This window comes from Anoplopoma fimbria, chromosome 2 (assembly GCF_027596085.1).
Source record: "Anoplopoma fimbria isolate UVic2021 breed Golden Eagle Sablefish chromosome 2, Afim_UVic_2022, whole genome shotgun sequence".
Classification (NCBI taxonomy): domain Eukaryota; kingdom Metazoa; phylum Chordata; class Actinopteri; order Perciformes; family Anoplopomatidae; genus Anoplopoma; species Anoplopoma fimbria.
Window position 1 is genome coordinate 8585046 of NC_072450.1, and position 20727 is coordinate 8605772.

At 38.7% G+C, this 20727-nt stretch overlaps 1 protein-coding gene across 2 annotated transcripts in view; it reads right to left on the bottom strand.

Annotated features, from left to right (window-relative positions):
- Nucleotides 1-19672, bottom strand: part of map2k5 (mitogen-activated protein kinase kinase 5) — a 55020-nt gene extending 35348 nt beyond the window's left edge. The window contains exons 1-11 of one of the 2 annotated variants that reach the window (XM_054620267.1): nt 19451-19672; nt 18191-18239; nt 16902-16969; nt 12463-12532; nt 11713-11753; nt 10104-10171; nt 9930-9978; nt 8214-8278; nt 1116-1155; nt 904-972; nt 161-242 (exon numbers count right to left, since the gene is read on the bottom strand). In XM_054620267.1, coding sequence (XP_054476242.1) covers nt 161-242; nt 904-972; nt 1116-1155; nt 8214-8278; nt 9930-9978; nt 10104-10171; nt 11713-11753; nt 12463-12532; nt 16902-16969; nt 18191-18239; nt 19451-19582 — 733 coding nt within the window. In that variant the 5' untranslated portion in view covers nt 19583-19672. The remainder of the gene's footprint in view (nt 1-160; nt 243-903; nt 973-1115; nt 1156-8213; nt 8279-9929; nt 9979-10103; nt 10172-11712; nt 11754-12462; nt 12533-16901; nt 16970-18190; nt 18240-19450) is intronic. The other variant, XM_054620260.1, reaches the window with a different exon arrangement.
- Nucleotides 19673-20727: the final 1055 nt, after the last annotated feature.

The window sequence follows — 20727 nt, forward strand, 5'->3', positions numbered from 1 at the left end:
AAGCAGCTTCACAGCGATAAGACGTTCTCTTGATCTGCAGAAGTGTAAATGGATACGCGGCAGAGGGACAGAGGACGGATCCCCAAAGTCTCTCCTACACTTTGTTTTTATCTTTGCTGTGGCTAGCAAATATAAAAACACACTGAACCAAGAAACTCACCGTCCATAAATTCGGTGCATATGGATATCCGGTTCTCCACAAAAAAGGCACTGAAGAAAGTGATGATGTAGGGCGAATCACACTGCAGTCAAGAGAAGAGACAATGTGATCATTACAGAGCATGCACAATATCATTTTTTTTAATATTCATTATCCCCATTATGAATTTGAGCAAAAAGTGATCAGCAATTTAAGCAAAAGTGGCAATATGATCACTTGTGCTTTAGTGGTTGTAGTCAGTGCTCAAAGCATCACTCAACAGCATCAAGTCCTTCAACTATTTTTGATTCCACACACACATTGCATGGGGAGAGGGCTAGCAGACTAAAGTGGGGCTGTGGAGAAACACATCAATATACTGAGCTCAGGTTAGTTGATTTGTCGATCTGGTTAGGCCACAACTTCTTTCTTCACGTTGCATGTTGATAACACACAATGCATTCATGATCCGTTTCAGTGTGTTTTGAATCTCAAAGTGGGCAACAGCAAAACCCTCCTTTTGTGCATGTAAAGAAATCCAAAGACGTTGATCAGTTAACTCACATGTCCCGTGCCCATGTGTGTTGCGTGTGTTTCCATGTATCGCTGATCCCTGGCTTATATTGTAGGACCAGAGGCGCTTAAATGGTGCGTCATTAGTTAAAACTCATTGTTTATTAACAATGTAGATCTGACAGGACAGCAACATTCAGTGGAGAAAATAGATTTATTTTTTTCTGTAAAGAGGAACAAGTCAAACTGACCTTGTAGAGAATTTCTAATTCTGACATGATCTGCTTCTGTAATTCCACCGTGATATCCAGGGGAATGACCTGTAATCAAAACAGGGAAAAATAGGTATAGCTTTAAGAAACATAACATTTACAAGTTCTTTTGAGGTTCTGATTGGGTGGACTAGCTTGAGCATCACTTATTAAAGAGGAAGTACTGTCATCATCGTGGAAGGAGTTCTCACCTTGACAGCTAAAACCCGCTTGCCCAGAAGATGGTACGCTCTACAGGGAAAAAGCAGAAGATGATTACTTCCTGTAAGTCGCTTTGGATAAAAGCGTCTGCTAAATGACTGTAATGTAATGTAATGTAATATGAAACAAAACTGTAGAAAGCAGTTGCTCGAGTTCATTAAATAGTAACCAGAGTTTCTAGTGTAGTTTCTTTCTTTATTCCAAGTGAAGAGCTCTGATCATGTGCATAAATTCTTATTACACTTTCCTTCAGCGAAAACCCCTCTGCCCAGAAAAAAGATGTTTGGATGTGGTACATAAATAAATATTGATCAGAGTGATCACAAATTGTTAATTTAATATTAATTTACTAAACATGGTGATAAAGTTCAAGTGATGGGAAATTAACATTTACATAAATGACAATGCAATAAAAACTCCAAAAGTCTGCTAGTTTCTGAGCAATAGTAGAGTCTGTATTTCTGGTAAAGGTCAGAGGTCACCACCCAAAACCAGATCCTGTGGGCCCCATCGCTCGATGTTCCGGACAGAGTTTTGAGTTGCAAAGAAAAAAAGCAGCCCCGTAATGATTTAATCATCAAACTCCTTAATGCCAAACATCGGCTTTAGTTACAGCCCTTGAAGGTTAGTTTACGGCGCCAGTGACAACACCTCAGTACCTCTCAACACACAATCCTCAAGGACAAATACTGTCCGACAGCTGTCCGGTGATGGGGATGAGGTGGGGGGGGCGGGCACGTCACACGGGCCGGTTAGCTTACAAGCAGGCTTAGTAAATGTGATACCTGGCTACTCACCTGTCAGCGGGTCTTCCAGAGAGACCGTGTATATGGTGCAAGGTGTGATTAATGTGTCTAAGATTGGAGGATCGCATTGCTCTTCGGCCAGACACCTAAAAACTATCCCCGGCCTTTAATTAATGCCACCTATTAGTGCCATGTCAGGTAATTACCCACAGTTAGAACAAACACTGGACTCTGGCTGTGGCTGAATGTGAGCTGCAGTTTACACGTCTTTCATAACAGTATCATCGCTGCTGAAGGCAAAAACAAACTACAGACAAACTACAGACACATAAAAGGTAAAAATATACCTAATAGCAAAAGATACAAATTAAGCTTTAGGTATTCCACCTAACCACAATCCTTCTTCTGACTTCAGTGGAAAGTGTTTTGCCCAAGAGAGTGAGTGAGTGTTTCTGGTCTAAAGTGTAATCTTTTTTGTAATAGAGCTCTTTGCACATAAGGCTGACGGCCTTGTTTCCATTTTGATGTCTCTGTCTTCCTTTAAGCTCCAATCAATATCAGTTAAGCATGAGTGCTGCCTCTTAATTAAGATGAAGACGTTAATTGAGGCAGGATCGCAGGGGTAGACATGTTAAATACTGGCTGGGCAGGTTGTGTGCGTGTGCGTGTGTGTGTGTGTGTGTGTGGCAGCCTGAAAATAGATTAAAGCAAGTCTTCACCGTGCAAAACAACTTGTAGTTCTCAATGAGAAGTCTGTAGACATGCTGACAGACAGACCCTGCCCGTGGCTGAATGCTTCTAACTACTTCTTTAACACTTGTGTACGTGGGCATGTGCACAAGTTTCATCTGAGTATTTGAATTGTTGTGCACGTACCTTCATGCAAAGTATCACATTTGTGTATTCAAGCTAATGCTGTTTTTCTGCTTCTTTGTCCGACGTATGCAAAGAACTTTGGCCGAGTTAGAGCAAGTTAAAAACACACATCAAAGTCATACATATATGTCTTAAACATGCTTTACATAAGATTGAAGGTAAATATCCACATAATATAACTTTAAAGGGATAGTTGTGGATGAGGTACTTATCCATAGTCAGTGCATTACCTACTTGCCATCAGACAGCCTTTTCCGATGAGGAACTGAAGTCGTTCAAAAGTAGCCTGACCCTTTTATTATAATTTTTTTTCTTTTTAAGATTAGTTCAGATTTACCAAAGTCACACAATGACACAAACAAACTAAGTGATCGAGGCGGCGGAAGAGCAGCAACTCCCGTTTTCTGTGAGGTAAAATTACATATTTTGTCAATAGAGTCCGGTGGCTTTGAGGAGAGCATAGATGGATTAAATGGCTTCAGTTTCCCGTCAGAAGGGGTCTGTCTAACGGCTAAGTAAAGCAGTGAAAATATTCTTAATATTAATATTAATATAGTACACACTTAAACTGATAGATTTTTGGGTGTGCCCTTTTCTAGGAAGCTAAAACACGTTTTGCTGCTGGCACTCATCTACAGCAGTACATTGCTAGCTTCCATGCAGATACTCCTATGTGTTTCTACAAACTGGGAGTGTGCTGACCGCCATCTTCTGTAGGTAATACACTTACTAGGGATAAGTGCATCATACAACCCCTTTTCAAAAGACCTGAACTATCCCTTTAAGCACAACAGGCCCCAATAGTACTGCATGTCCACAAAGCAGATTCATTTTTAGTTAGATATACAGGAGTTAAGAAATCCCAAAGTTTGAACGAGTCTACTTTAAGGGCATGTTTGGAGAGGTCTGGAGATGCGGTGTAAGTACTGCTTTGTTGGAGCTTTATTCTCAGACTGCCCTTGACCACCTCAGGGCCGAGCATCCCTGTATGAGTTACAGTGACAGGCTTGTGACAGCGGGAGACGTGGGGACAAGGTTACATAGCCACCCCCCGCCACTTCCCCTGATCTGACCCCAGTAAACGTGCCCCATTGCCTGGATCTTATTTACACTCCAGCTCGCTCTGTAATAAAAGCTCCATCATGCAGTATTCATAGGCCTCTCTCTTTGTGTCTCTGAAGTTGGGGCTGTGGGTTAGGGAGACTGGCCTCCTGGATCAGGGCTAACGCGGTACTTTTACACCGCCACATGGATGACGGGCCGCCACTCTCTCTCTCCCTGACTCTCTCACCTCATTTGGTTATAATGTGTTTCCAAACTGACTCAGGCAAGACAGAACCATAAACACAGACATTCACAAACAAACATGCATTTACACACAAATATACACACAAAGGCTTGCTAAATACCCAGCACATCAGACACAGTGAGGCAGAGAAGCTCAAATAACAAAGAAGATTTTTTTGGTTTATATCCTACCATGCTACAAAAGTGAAAGAAAACTTTGCCCAATTCCATGAATGGACTTTGACATCACTGCCACATGACACTCGAGGGTGTCCTTCAGTATTCGTTCATCTTCAGACCAGTTCTACACACAGTTCTAAACATGCCACATTGTGCCACCTCCAGGAAAGGAAAGTAAAAGCTGAAACAGTTAAGACCTGCAGAGGTAGACATGTCAATGTTCGCTATCTTCAGACAAGGACAGTAAGAGCTGCTAAGACTGTACGCCTAGCAAAACCTAGTGTTAAAGCAAGTGTTAAAGCAATTTGTCTCTAGATACTTCACGTTTTTATGCCTTAATTGTATGTTTTCAGTTAACATTATGTACCGTTTAAATGAAAAATAATAATTGGAACGTCATTGTGTAAGATCAACCTCAATCATTTCATATGATTTCCTGAGACTGTAAGACACTAAATGTTGTCTTTTAAAGATTTTTTCATAAAATATATATATTTTTTTCAACTAGGCTTCAGATTTCACATTTTTAGGCTCCTAACCTTAGATAATTTAGTCTAATGGTCTTGAGAAGTGATCAAATAGATATACAAATATTTCAGTATCACTGAAGTTTATAGTCTCAATATTCTGCACCAAAGACAACAGCTTGGCTGCACTGATACCCGGTGTAAACACTACTTTCATTCAACTGGCTCCAGACACAATCTGAACATATCTGGATACAAGATAGCAGGTTAAAACCAATTAACAAAGAGCTTTTGGACCTTCAATATACTGATCAATGGGGTGAAAAAAACTAAATCAATGGAGAAAATGGGCAGAGAGACTGAAGGAGCAGCCGTGGGTGTCTAAATAGATGTCACCACAGTCACTGTAAGGCAAATGTGCCTGTTTTAATTGCACTGCTGGATCCACGAGTCACGGAAATGGCCTGTGTGTCCTTGTTATTGTATTTATAAGCCATAGAGTCAGTTAGATTGCTGGACAAGATGGACCTCTGAGAGAGTGTGTAATAAAAAAACAAAGGCCGACATTGATGGATGGCTAGGTCAGCGCATGGTTATGGAGAGCTGTGGTGTTGGTAACATCCAATTGAGACTAAATGGCTCTGGGTCATAAATGGGCTAAGAGGTTAAAAGGTTGGGAGCTTTTTGTAGTGCTTTCACACGTGATAAGCCTAATATAAGATGGACCAAATGGAAGAGGCAGAGGACAGGGAATAGGTTTCGAAAGCAAGCAGCAAACCTGTCCAGGCCCGCGATGAGGATGCAGACAGTGTCTTTAATTCTAGATTATTTTGGTGTGAGTTGCTTGGTTTTGGTTAAATCGGCCGTAGAGATCTCTGCCTTCATTTTTGTATAATGGAACGAGGTGGCGCTTGGCTTGCGTTGCTCAAAGTGCCAAAAAATACATTTGAAAAATCTCAACAGCAATGTCTCTTTACAGAAATCATGACAAGTTTACTCAAGATAATCCAGACATTGTTGAGATCAGTTTCACATAATAACTATTTTATTTCTATCAAAATACACCTGCCAGTTTGGGTACAACAGAGAGTGCGAGGGACAGCAGATTACGGTGATCTTTTCAACCTTAACTCTTCATGTTTTCTCCTCTGTGCACCTTATTGGATCATTTTTGTTTACTGTCCAGAAAGAAAAATAAATCTCCCCCAACTAAGCTCTTTTGAGGACAGACTGGATAAATCTTTTGAGGCACTCACTGCATCACTGTTTTTGTCTTCAAATCAGCAAATCTACTTCGGCATGAAATATTTGAGATAAGAGAGCTTTTATATAAGTTGTTATAAATTGATTGGAAATCTTATATGAAAAAATCCAGCTGAATACTGAATACAACATTACACAGAGTACAGCATGTCGACATTCTTTAACTAGCTGACTAACAATCTGTCAATAACGCATCAAAGGTGACAGCAAGGGAAGAGTGATATTAAATATTCAGAGCTTTTTCTGACTGTGGCATAAATATTTAAAGTTAAAGAAACAGGGAAACAATTAAGAGTTATAAATGATGTTTAGGCCAACACCACAATTAACATTACATTTAAAATGTTGAGTTTCCTCTTGCTCTAATGTTTAACTAGTGCACTAGCTAGTTATACAGAAACAAAAATATAACACCAGCAGATTATATTCATTCATTGTTCATTAGGTGACCCATTCACACACCTGTGTTCAAGCAGGGTGGTGCATTAAGTGAAAGTGTGTCAGTGATTTGGACGGGCAGAGTGCAGGGTAGTCGGGGCAGATCTGAACTGTGGTCTACAGTAACTATGTTGCTGTTTTATCAATCAAACACATGAGACACTTGGGTTGATGGAGCAGCCGAGCTGTCAACTGTTCTGTACTTGAACTTGACATAACGACGTTTGGTAAAACAGGTTTGTTGGCCATGACTCAGTGAGGACTCTATTTAGAATGATTTTATCCTCCAGCCAGCCTCTCCAGTGTCATGTTGGAGATTGGGTATACCGACAATTTGCAGGGGAAGAAGCGGCTCAGAACACAAGGGGTGCTGGATAAGCTACTGCTGACTCAGCAGAAAGCAGCCGGCCGACCGGAAGGGATGCAGCTGGGGTAGTTTGGGAAGCAAAAGACCCGTTGTTGAGTCTGGAGGGATGAAAGAGCAAAGAAAGTAGCTCCCAAACTGGACCAAACTCGATTCTACGATTCAGCGACAGAACGGTCGGTGGGGAAAGCATATAAGCTGTAACCGCGGTGCCACACACACACACACACACACACACACACACACACACACACACACACACACACACACACACACACACACACACACACACACACACACACACACACACACACACACACACACACACACACACACACACACACACACACAACTTTATTCTTTGCTAAGGTACTGCACTTAATCTTTACATAGCAAGTAGTTGTTGCTGCTAGATTAATACGCTGAATATTTTGTAGAGAACCTTTGATTAAAATGTACATGGAATCAAATATATCAAAATAGCACAAACAACCAGGCGGTTTTTTTCTGTATTTTTTTATATTCTCCTTCCAACCATAAGAATTTCAGCACCAAAGCATATGGATTTTTTGCTGGACTAAATTGACTGGGAATTTGTTGAGTTTGCAATATTGGCCTTCCCCACTGCAGTAAAACCATTTTTGGTGCCAAACTGATAAGCAATCTTATTCTCCTACAACTATGAAAGATTGGCTTTTTTTAATGAAACTATCTCTAAGTCATAAAACAGTAAAAGGTGGTTTGAAAGAAATGAGGTGAAAATATAAAAAAAAAAGGACAGTTTTGAGGAGTTGCTGGATAGGACATTTACTGGGTTTGCTGGGGACTGTGGGAAGCAGACCACTCTGTCAAGTCAAGGTTAGTCTGAGCAGTGATCAATACTTCAATCTCAATAAAACAGCTCAATAGCTGAGGATTGATGAGAAGGAGAAAACACAAGGTGGGGAAAAGAGGGATAGAGCGAGCAACACAAATGCCAACCTTGTCATAACGCTAGCAGGGCAGTAATACATTCGTCTACCCAGAGAGGATGGAGCTCTCCTCTCGTGGCAGGTAATGTGCGGAACTATAGACAGATTAGGTCACTTGCTGTCATATGTTACAGCCCAGAATCAATATCATATATGTTTGCAACCTTCAAACTAGAATAAATAAATGAAGGTAAAGACACAAACCAGCCGGATAGATGTCACACCAAACAGTGAGATAAATGGACAGATGAAGGAACGAGGGAGGAACGGAGGTGAACAATGGGGAACCCTTCACAGAACCCTTTTGCAGGGTGAAAAACTGAGCAGAAAAAATATGAAAAGTCAGGAATCGTATCACACTCTTCTTTTATATTTGCACTGTAGAGAGCCTTCAACATCCCTGAATAACTCCTTCACACCATCTCACTTTCTTTTTCTCTCTTCAGTGCCACCATCTGTTATTGTGCTGCGGCCTTGTAACCAGCAAAGAACTTACTTGTAAACTGTGCCTCCGTTTCCATGGCCGAGCTGCTCTTGATAGTGGATATCCTGAGCATTTATCTGTAGATACAGGGATACAATAATGGCACTTAGATGTTATAACATGAGAAGACATGCAACCAGTGTAACTATACAGGTGAGGCAGAGAGGGTGAGTGAGAGAGAGAGAGAGAGAGAGAGAGAGAGGCTGACATCGTCACTGGAGGCTATAAACAAGACATGCGTTCAGGTCACTCCAAGTTCAGCAACATAAGGAGAGAAAACAGAAGGTAAGAAGGAGGAGAAGAGGAGATCAATACAACGTTTGCTGTCCAATTTATAAAAATGACATTGTGTGGGGGGAGTAGCTGGTGAAGAGTTTAATGGTGATTTGTTTGCAGTCTTCGTTCTACTCGAAGATAAAAAATTGTCACATGTTTTGTCTGAGCAAAAGTTTCCTCCTCTCAACTGTTTTGAAATTACCGGTCAAACGGTGCCTGTAGGTCAAGGAAATTCCTCTAAACAGATCAACTAAAATAAACTTGTAGTAATGATTTAGTTAAATAACAACAACAACTACTCAGCATTGAATAAGATAGCATTGGATTCTTTAAAAAATGTGGAATAGGGCAGTTCCATGCCTGTCTGATGCTTGAATTTTTGTAAAAAATAAAATAACACTGAGGAAAGTTCATCATTTAGAAAATTACACACTTTATATGAGGTGTTACACCATTTAAAAAAAGTATAGTACAAAATAACTTCTTTATCCTCATGCAAGTGTGGAATATTTAATAAACTGATTTATTTCAAGATTATATATTTTCACAAAACAAGTCTAGAGTGAAAATTACTGCATTTCAACAGTAACTTCTGCTACTATGTTTGAATCGCTTTTGTTAATACCATATTTGAAAAATAAAATCTAGCATGCTAAGTGACAGTTAAAATCAAAATATATCTTGTGCCATATTTTAAATGCATATTCTAAATACATCCCGTCTCTGCCAAAGAAAACTGTTTTTTACGCTCACATAAACATATGACATAAAAAATGTATCTTTAAAACGGAAAAGCTAAAGTCCTAATGACATAAGGAAATGTACACTTGCAAAACATTTGTGTCCTTAAAATTTACCCTAATTTACAACATTCAAGGAAAATCTAAAAATGATCTTAATTGAATATTTCCCTCTGCAATACTGCATTGTAGTTCTTCATTCAACGTGTGCATGGGCCGTATGTGTGTGTGGTGCTCAATGATTGATATTAATATGATGTCAATGTGGGGCTGTCAAAACATATTTTGTATAGACCGAGGCAGGCATGACAACATACATGTAAGCGTGCATGCAGACAACACACACACACGCATGTTTCCCCCCCACCCAGTCCACCTCAATTGATTTGATAACGTGGTGAGATGAGGGAGGTAAAGAGAATGAGAAGAGATGGAGGAGAGGGGAGAGAACAGCTCTATTAGTTCACTGTGTTACAGCAGAAACCTGAGAGGACGTGGCTTAATTATCTCCCTGATAGGTTAGCCACCGTGTGAGTGTGTGTGTGTGTGTGGGTGTGGGTGTGTGTGTGTACAAGAGAGAGAAAGAGAGAGAAAGAAAGAGCGAGAGAGCGAGAGACAAGACCGTATCAGGCTTGATCCTAGAAACCCACAGACCTCCTGCAGTGAAGAGACAATAACCAAATAGAGCAGAAGCAGTGAGTTAACAGCTCACCTGCCCATTTGTCAGGATCCTCTTCAGCTCCGCAGACGATTTTTTCAAGCTGGAAGGAGAAACACAGCTCAGTTGACTCAAGTATCTCAGACATCCTTCTACTCATCTATCAACAGACCAGCTGAAGTTCATTCCAGGTGGTGTAACATGCTCCTCATGCCCCAGCCAGCTCACCTGTTGTTGGCCATGGAGTCTGGGATGGCATGAGTGCAGTCATTGGCTGGGTTGGGTCTTGTATTAACCTGAAGGTATAAACATAAAAATGTGAAAGGACAGACGCAAACACACACACAGACGCACACACAGTGAGTGGTCAAGGCCAAAAGACAGACAGACATATGGCCCAGACCCCCTAATGAACAAGAACAAAACACAAGCTCTCAGTTCAGCCTGGAGGTTAATTGGCTTTCGTAGGAGAGAAGGGAGGCAGGCGAAGAAGAAGAAAGACAGAGGTGTCCACAGAGGAGGGGAAAGGATGACTGACAGCAGAAGGGAAAAGGGGCAGAGAGGAGAGGCAAAAGCATATTTGCATGAAAGAACATAAATATGGGTGAAAACGGCAGGAATTATTTTTTCATTGGGATTTTTCGCTTTTATTGGAAATTTTCGCTTTTATTGGAAAGACAACAGTGTAGAGGCAGAGAAGAGAGAAAGATAGAGATAGAGAGGGCTATGACATCAAACAAAGGTCCAAAGGCTGAAATCAAGCGGGGACGTTGCTGCAACCATTCAGCTAGTAAGGCCCTCCGGAAATAAAGTAAAGACGTAAAAAAGTGTCATGCCTCACTTGGAACATTGTTCTTTACATTTACTCCTCTGCATTTATGTTTACTACAAAGACATCTGTACTAAGCCCAGAAGAGACAAGATCCTGTAAAGGGTATACTAAAAATAACTCATCTAATTGAGGTCAAGAGGCCGACGTGTTGGGTCCAGTAAAGCACAGGGATCCTCTCTTTAATTAGTGCCCAGGAAGACCTAATTTAAACAGCGCACAAGACTCCCCTCAGCCAATTACTTTTATATTAAAAAAAGAGGAGAAAAGAGGGGAAAGATTACCAAAGGACTTCGGGTTTTTTGGAAAACATCATCTTATCAAAACAGACCCCTTGACCTTAAAAAAAAGCTGACACAGTTCAGTAGTTTTTACCAAAGCTCCTCAGAGGATACATTAAATAAAGCACTTCCAGTATTTGGAGAGGAGGGGTGATTTTATCATTGAAATGGAGATGGGTATAATATGGATCATCTGGAGAGATGGAGGAGGTGTCAAGTCATTTAACCCATGGTAATTAGCAATGGGTTTCAATAGCAACATATGCCTAACATAAAATGGGAAGGTCTGTGGAAGGCCGTTTGTAAATGGCAGAGGGGGGCTTTGTAATGGCAATTTCATGGTTGAACAATAACATCTTAGTGACTTAGTTTCAGCTTTAACCAAAGCTGATATTCTTCTCATCATATGGAATGTGAGGATCAAAATACTCTAGAGGCATAACACCTTGCTTTTTAAAATGACTAACCCGGCATAAGAACCAAGAATACACGAGATAAGAAAAGAGAAGAGACGAGCTCCGCTGCAGCCACAGCCCCGCCATCCACATACATAAAAACATAGACGAGGAGAGCAAGAGAATGAGTGAGAGAAAAGGAGAGCCTTGACTTCAATTGACATTTCAATAAGTGGAACACAGCGTTACCAATCCATTTGCCTCAACTTCCCTCCCTCCCTCCCCTCTTGTTCCCCGTGTAAGGCAGCTGAAACAATTATTGAGATAGGTACCTTCAGGCCATGTATGTTCCGGATCCCTGGAGTCTTGCCGGCTGAAACAGTAATTGACTAGATTGTAGAACACATCACTGGGCCATTTACAAATGTGCTGAAAAGGAATCAGTTCTTTGTAAAGAAAAAAAAAAATGAAAAAAGATGAAATGAAATGAGGGTTACTCTGAAATTAGACAAGAGAGGGATTGAGATGTTGGGCTCTTGAGACAGCTGGTGGTAGGTAGGAAGGAAAACAGAATCACACAGTAAGAGAGAAAGAGAGAGACGGATACAGAGTAAAGGAGAGGGAGACAATAAACGTTGCCCTTGGGGCCTGTTAGTGTTTATGCATGACTTTGAATGGTGAGAAAACAACATGAAGAGATATAAATCGTATGTTCTGAAGAAGCACTAATAGTCAAAACCAGTTTAGAGGAGAAACTAGACAACGGCAGAGATTTGGGCAAGGCTTGGCCTGAACACAAATTTGCAGTTTCAATGTCCTTGGAGCAAAAGATATGTAGATTTATAAATGACACAGAATGAGCCACTGAATTTAAATGTTTTCCAGAGGCTGCATTGTTACTGCAAGCCACCAAACGCTCCCATTTTCCTATGGCCACATTTTGGTTTAATGTGTAAAGTGTGAATATTTTTGTGTGTTTAAAATTTTGCTTGTGATTAATTGTCAACAAATTAATTACAAAGACATATTGAGCCTTTGAGCATTACCAATCCCATGATAAACTGTAACATGTCACTCTGTACCTCGTGGAAAAATCTGCAGAGGGTCCGGCAGCAGCCCGTTGATGCGTTGTTCATTCATTGTGTTGAAGTACTAAAGGGGGAAAAGAAAGTCGGAAGTAGTTGAGAACAATAGTGGTTGGAACTTAAATATACATGGTTTCATTAATAAAGTTTTACTGGGAAGAAATGGATGAAGACAAGCCCTGATAGGTTTGACTATTCACTACACAGATACATTTTAGAATATAACATGTTTACACACACACAAAATGTTTATCCAAATGACGTCAGAATTAATCCACAGTATTCCCAGAATGTGAGCATGCTGTGCTGAAATCTGTTGCCGATGACGACCAATACCCTGTGGGCTTGTTCTGAAGGAGTGTAGCATTAACCCTTCTCTCCTCCAGGTCAACAGCTCACCAAACACTCATATCCTACAGGACTAACACGTACGTGCACACACACACACACACATACACACACATACGTACGCACACACTCTGGGGCCTCTCTGCTGCTTGCCAAGGCAATGCAATAATTGATGTTTCAGTTAACCAAACCATCTGTTAAGTTGTGTGTGTGTTTTGTTTATGTCTCCTTCTTTTTGAGGCTTCAAACCAACCAAAATGAACACTAATACGTCATCGAATACATAATTAGACACTTTGTGTGTCTCTATGTCGTCCACACGTAGACGTAAATGTTTCATTTACAGTCCAGTATGAATTACCAAGTCATCACTGCGATATGTAAATTTGCTCTCTCATTGTGGGGGAGGGAGGGAGGGAAGGAAGGGAGGACGATGGGACCGGCTTGGATGGGAATGGATCAGAATGGCTACCCAAGTGGCACAGCTGTTATTAAAAGGCCTATTTATCACTGTCAGATCGCTCCTCGCTCCTAGCCCTCTGCTTTCGCCCTCCAGCGTTTTCACTAGGCCACATCTGAACAATGGGCCTAATACCAAAAACCATGTTGTGTGTGTGTTGAGGGTGTCGGGAGGGGAGGGGAGGGGGGGGTCGGGCTCCACATACCTTTAATTTTCCGCTCAGCTAGCTTATTGATTAAGGCTGCAATTACCACCTAATCGGTAGTAGGTGTGTTATTAAAAGACATTCTCCATTGTTGGCCAATAACTAAACAGTGTCCGATCCCAAATACCATCGCTCAGCCTTAAGGGACAAGTGGTGAGAGCGAGAGCAGAGAGTGGGTCTCATCATCATTAGCAGACTAAGGGGAAATGGGAGTAAGAATGGGGGAATTAGAGCCACCTCCTCCAGGGGGAGCTGAGCGAGGAACGGATGAGGTCACGTTTTCTTTTTTTTTTTTTTTTTTTAAGTATCTGACACGGGCCAGCCTTTAACTTTGAACAGGGACGTCTGTCTTTCAAGGTGTCGAACAATGATTAGAGATGCCTGGAAGACTGGTGAGTCTCACAGGAGCATGTAGCAATCAATGTTCTCAGTGATGGGGGATACTTTTCACAATAAATGCCCTCTGCACGATGATGTTAATTAAGTGCTGAATTTGAGCATTAATTTTGCTCAGCAACAAGGAGCATGAGTTTTTTTTTGCAAGGTAATATTAAAGCAGAGATCTTGAATAAGAAAAAACACATGTAGATACAGTATATTTAAAAGTCTGGCCATACATTTATCAATGAATTATCCCAAACATACACACACACAGAAACACATGCACACAAGCAGCAACCATGAGAGACTCTAATGAATGATCCCACCTTTCACCTAACATGCTGGTTTCCCTTAATTCCTATTAATTTCACATAATGGCTGTCTGCTCACGTGGAATTAACAACACTGAGGCAAAAAAATCCACTGAGGTCTCCACGGAGGCCAAATGGCAACCACAGCAAACAACACCAACAGGAAAAAAAAAATCCTCTGAGTACAAATGCAAATGACTGCTGAAATACATAACCCTTGCTCAAGACATTTAAAGTACTCGGCTAGTGTAAATTATGTTTTACAGAGACCGGTATTTTCCAGGTGATCAGCAGCTTTTTGTGCACTTGCCTGTCCCACAAGGAGTAGAAAGCCATTACATTCCTGGATTTGTTTGGCAAAAATTAATTGTGGCTTTGGAAATCTGTGGACGAGGCAGTGCAGTGTGGAGGAAACCAAATATTTGTGCTGCAGGTCAGGGTCCTAAATTAATATGCTGTTAAAGCATGTGGAATCAGACGAATAAAGAAAGTAAGATGCCATTATGCATTGCAAAATGAAATAATACTGCATGTCTATTGTAGGTTGTGTTTTTTAAAATATGAAATATTTGACTAAATTAAATGAAGTCACATGTAAAAAAAGAACTGACTACCAGTGACACTGACGGCTCCAGTTGTAGCTTGGAGTTGTTTAAGTTCGGACTGGGCAATATATCAATGTTATATTGATATATTGATATGAGGCTGGACATCATTTTAGATTTAATGATATTGTAATAACGTATTACGGCACAAGTATTTTCTTTTCCTGGTTTTAAAGGCGGCATTACAGTAAAGTGATGTAGTAGCAGAACCTAACAGACTGTTCTAGATGGTCAATTGTTTGCCTTTACCCATGTTATCATTACATCCACATTACTGATGATTATTTATCAATATCCCACAATATTGTCACAATAACAATATTATTATTTATTATTATGTATTTTGTCAAAAATAGTGTGTTTTATTTTCTCAAAATGTTTTTTTTCCGCCCCCTCAACTCGTTTTGGTAAGAGCTTGATTGACAGATGGTTCATCCAATAACCTGCCTACATTTTGTGTAAAATGCCTGCCCCATTCAAAATAGTTTCCAATGACGGTTCTCAGATGGTTCTGTGTAACAAACCATTTGGCGGGTCAGGTTACAAAACATTGGTGGTAATACCAAAACACAGGTAATTCCAAAAATATTAATTGTATATTAATATTGTTCTATTATTGAAAGCTACTCCCATTTAAACATGACTAACAGCACTCTGATCACAACAAGCCAAAATTGCAAAAACCTCAGAGCATGTCAACCGGATTTGTGAATAATAAAGATGGCCGAGGTCAACACTTTCCCCATCTCTGTTTCTCAAAACGCTTGTCGGCACAACAGCTGTCTCTTTTTGCTTAATCACCCTGCTACCCTATGCTACTTAATGATTAAAAAGCAACCACAAGTGAATGCATGATAGAAACGGACAAAAAAACAAGGAGTGTAAATTGTGCCTGTGGCTCCAGCAGCATCATTGTGAGCTGATGGGGGGTAAAAGACATCCACAGATGAAAGTAGATTTTGAACAATTCTGCAGCCCAGGGGGCCTCGCTCTTTAATGAGGCAAAACTTTAAGTACTGAATAATAAATAATAAAAATTGACAGTTCATTTAGCTTTCAGTGTACCTCGTAGAGAAACCCATTACACGCCATTACTCTTACTGTCCGTGGCATGAACAGTAAGTATGGTGGAATATGAAAATGTACAGCACTGAATGGGTAGTGGAAGTGTGTGCATCTGTGTGCTTGTTTGTGGCGAATAAATACCTCTAAAAAGTTTTTTTTACCTGAGTTTAAAAGCCTCACTGGTTGAGGCTCTATGAGTCTTAGTAGGTTGCTTAGTTGCAGATAAATACAACGTCAGAGGAGAAGTGTTTTTGGTACCTCTATCTTTTTAGATAGTTTTGTTTACTCCAGATCAATTATGCCTCCTACAACACATAACAGCAAGTGCTTTCTTAACTGTCTATTTTATCTTCTATAAATCTGACAACGCTGAACCATTCACCACAAGATATGGTTTTGGTGACCATGGACGGGATCCTGTACTTCTGAAATTTGCTACTGCACCAAAAATAGGTGCAACATCAAAGGTATTTATAATTGGTTCTATAAGTGGTTTTTTGTTATAACCTTAGGCAATGTTCATGCCAACTAAAGGGGTAAACAGTAAACTATAAAGGTGACAATTTGAGTTTCATGTGCAAACGTTTTGAGATGTCTGAAGATATTTTCAGCCAATGAAAAAGGAGGTAAGTGGCTCTTTGGTCTTGCTGCACAAAGTACTCAAAAAATACAAGACATCTGAAACAATGTCCTCGTAAAACTCTGCAGTCAAGTCAATTTTGCCCCAAAATCACAAGTTTGCCTTAGAGTAGTTTACAACTTGAAAAGTAAAAAAACAAAACCTCTATATTCTCCAGGACTGAAAAAGCTGCACAGAAAAAACTTCAACAAAATGTTCAGACCCACAGTGGACGTCACATTAACATTGATAGACACAAAAGGCAACAGTGAGGTCTGACCTTAATGTGTACCGTTTTCATCTACTACTTTTTAATGAAGGAATAACCTCGAAAACAGCTGCAACATAAAAATATAACGGAAGAATACAAGTCTGTTATGCAGTTTGTTCGATTGATGTGTGACATGATGGGAAAAAATTGCTAAATAATTTATATACTCACATATGACAACATGGCTTTGAGTTCTTCATCACTTCTTACAGTGATTCTGTCCCCCACCTCGTCTTCATCTGAAAAACACAGAGGCATCTTAAAATGTTGAATGCACAACAACTTTCAATATCATAGGCAACACCCAAAACAAAACTTATTTCTGATATAAAACTGGATTGATTTAAAGTCCTAATGTTTGTTACCATCAGTGTCTGTATTGATTGTAGTTCTTTGACTTGTTTTTAAAGCACTTCATGGCCTTGAATTGGCATGTATGTCTTGAATTACTGTACAATGTAATTCAAACATAAACTTAAAACTTACTTATTCAGCCAGGTCTTTGATTGGAAACGGCTGATAGACCATTTCCTAATAAACAGGTAGATTTTTTGTTTAGTTTTTTCATAATGTTATTCACCTAATTTATTGTATTTAAGTTGAACAAAATATCATTTTATATTGATATTTTACTATTTATAATTGTTTCCAAGTTGTATCATTTTATTCTATTTTATTAACATCAGTTTTTCTTTCATGTCATTTTAATATTTTTAGAGTTATTATTACTTTTAATTCTATTTCACTGAATTTTTATTATATCATTGTCTGGCGTGCATTGGTCTCAAATTGGATATACTTCAGTAGGGAGCTGTTAACAAAAACTATGATGCATCTCATTCCATACAAAACCGGTAAACCTAAGTCACCTTAAGTCCCTCATTGTGAAACTGTACACATCACTTCGAGGAACAAAAAAAAGAAAGAAAAGCAGCAACATGGTTGCAACATTTTGGGGGTCATAAATGCAAGAGGATACAGTAACAGTATGTTGAATGTGTTGTATCTCTTTTATGCTGTTCATTCTGTACACATGACATCTATTGCATTCTGTCCATGAATGCAATAGAAAATGCAAGATGTATACAGTATATATATATATATACTGTATACATCTTGCATTTCATTTATTATTTATCTGTTATTTGAACTTTTATTTATTTATCTAGTATATTTTACTGCACATTTACTGCTTCTTTTTGCACTTCTGGTTAGATGCTAAAACTACATTTCGTTGTCCTGGTACCTGTACTCTGTGCCATGACAATAAAGTTGAATCTAATCATCTAAAAAAAATCATCTGATCTAATATTGTTACCAACTAGGAACACAAACACAGATGGTTCACAGGACTGTGAACCTTGAGATTGTCAGGAGTTGAAAGTGTGTTATGATTTAAAGTTATTAAAAACCTTAAAGTGGTGGTTTAGTCCCTGTTTCAGTATGAGACAGACACTTACATTCAAAGGCTGTGACAGTGGCCTCAGGCATGACATCTCTGATTGCAACCTGAAAAAGTTCAGCAGAGTGAATGCTAAAAACAGGAACAATAAGATAAAATAAGATAATCCTTTATTAGTCCCGCAGCGGGGACATTTACAGGATTACAGCAGCATAGATATACTGCAAAGAAGAGACATAGTAGAAAAAACAAACAAGTATGTTAAATAAGTAAGTAAGAAAAATAAAGAATCCACAATAACTAAAAAAATAATCTTATAAATACAGACAGAATAATTATAGTTATAGTATTGCACAGTGTATTTGTATTGCACAGATTTATTAGTGTTTTGTTTTGTGGTCTACTGGGATGGCAGACAGAGCTGGTTGTGCAGCCTGACAGCAGCAGGAATGAAGGACAAGTTCCTTAAAGCTGTATTTAACTAAAGTACTTACTTACTTACTTACTTACTTACTTACTTACTTAGTTACTTACTTACTTTCGAGGCCTGGAAGAATGGCTTAGTTCTAATCTCACATTTATATTATAATTAGTGAGCTCATTTCAACTATTTCTTATACTGCTATTAGCTTCATCCATAATATTGCATCGTAATTATTTGATGTATATGTTTTTTTAATAATTTGAATCTGCAAAAGTAATAAGTAACTACTGATGTCAAAATATGTAGTGGAGAACAAGTATAAAGTAGCATGAAATAGAAATACTTAAGCAAAGTACAAGTTCCTTAAAGCTGTATTTAACTAAAGTACTTGAGTAAATGTACTTAGTTACTTTAGAGGCCTGGAAGTACCTATTTTATAAAAATCCACAATAACTAAAAAATATATATATATATAAATACAGACAGAATAATTATAGTTATGGTATTGCACAGTGTGTTTGTATTGCACAAATGTATAAGTGTTTGTTTTGTGGTCTACTGGGATGGCAGACAGCAGCAGGAATGAAGGAAAGTTCCTTATAAATACAGACAGAATAATTATAGTTATAGTATTGCACAATAATAAATAATAATAAAGTACATTTAAAGTTAAACCCATTCACTTCCTTATAAATCTTGTAAATACAGACAGAATAATTATATAGTATTGCACAATAATAAATAATAAATAATAATAAAGTAGTCTAAAGTCAAACTCATTCATAAATATGCATAGTTGTAACTGTTAAGTGTGTCTCAGTGAACAGCTGTCTTCTACCTGCTAGCACAACATGTGAGTTAGCCACATTAGCTGTTAGCATCGTGAAGACTCACCAGCAGGTCGTTGAAGTTCAGCAGAGCCGGACAGTCCACGGCCGAGTCCATGTCTCCTGCCGGCGTCTTTATACGGATCACTATGGCCTCGGTGTCCATCGCTCGGAGGCTATTTAAATCTAGTATGAGCATAAAGAGGAACAAACAGGCCACATGATACAAACACCTGACTAGCTGCTTAAGCTAACAGGCTAATAGCCACACATGCTAACATCCTGCTCTGAGCGTCAACATCCGCTCGGGGAGTTTCAAAATAAAAGTCTCACATCTGGTGGTTCCAATCAAAACATTGCTTAAGATAAGATAAGATAAGATAATCCTTAAATGTGCAGGCTTACAGCAGCATGGAGTAAAGTGCACACAAGAGATATAGTAGAAGAAAGACAAGATAAAAATAAAAAATGAAAAAAACAAGTATTATAAATAAGCAATAAGAAACAGTAGAACATCAACAATAACTGAAATAGTATATTTACAGTTTACTGTTAAGTAAGAGGCCTGGTGTGAAATAGGTGCTTCCAGACCTCCAAAGTCACTAAGTACATTTACTCAAGTACTTAAGTTGAATACAGTAGTGGAAAGTGGGCTATTAAATGTAGTGGAAGACAAGTTCCTTAAAACACTATATTTTTTGACACCAGTAGTTACTTATTACTGTTGCAGATTCAAATTATTAAAAAAACATATAAATCAAATAATTATGATGCAATATTATGGATGAAGCTAATAGCAGTATAAGAAGTATTTGAAATGTGAGATTAATATTGATAAATACAATATTTAGAACTAAGCCATTCTTCCAGGCCTCGAAAGTAACTAAGTACATTTACTTAAGTACTTAAGTTGAAAACAGTTTTGAGGAACTTGTCTTCCTCTACATTTAATAGCCCACTTTTTACTCCACTATATTTTTTGACACCAGTAGTTACTTATTACTTTTGCAGATTCAAATTATTAAAAAAACATATAAATCAAATAATTATGATGCAATATTATGGATGAAGCTAATAGCAGTATAAGAAGTAGTTGAAATGAGCTCACTAATAATAATAATAAAATATAAATAATAATAATAAAATATAAATGTGAGATTAATATTGATAAATACAATATTTAGAACTAAGCCATTCTTCCAGGCCTCGAAAGTAACTAAGTACATTTACTCAAGTACTTTAGTTAAATACAGCTTTAAGGAACTTGTACTTTGCTTAAGTATTTCTATTTCATGCTACTTTATACTTGTCCTCCACTACATATTTTGAGTACATATATGAGAT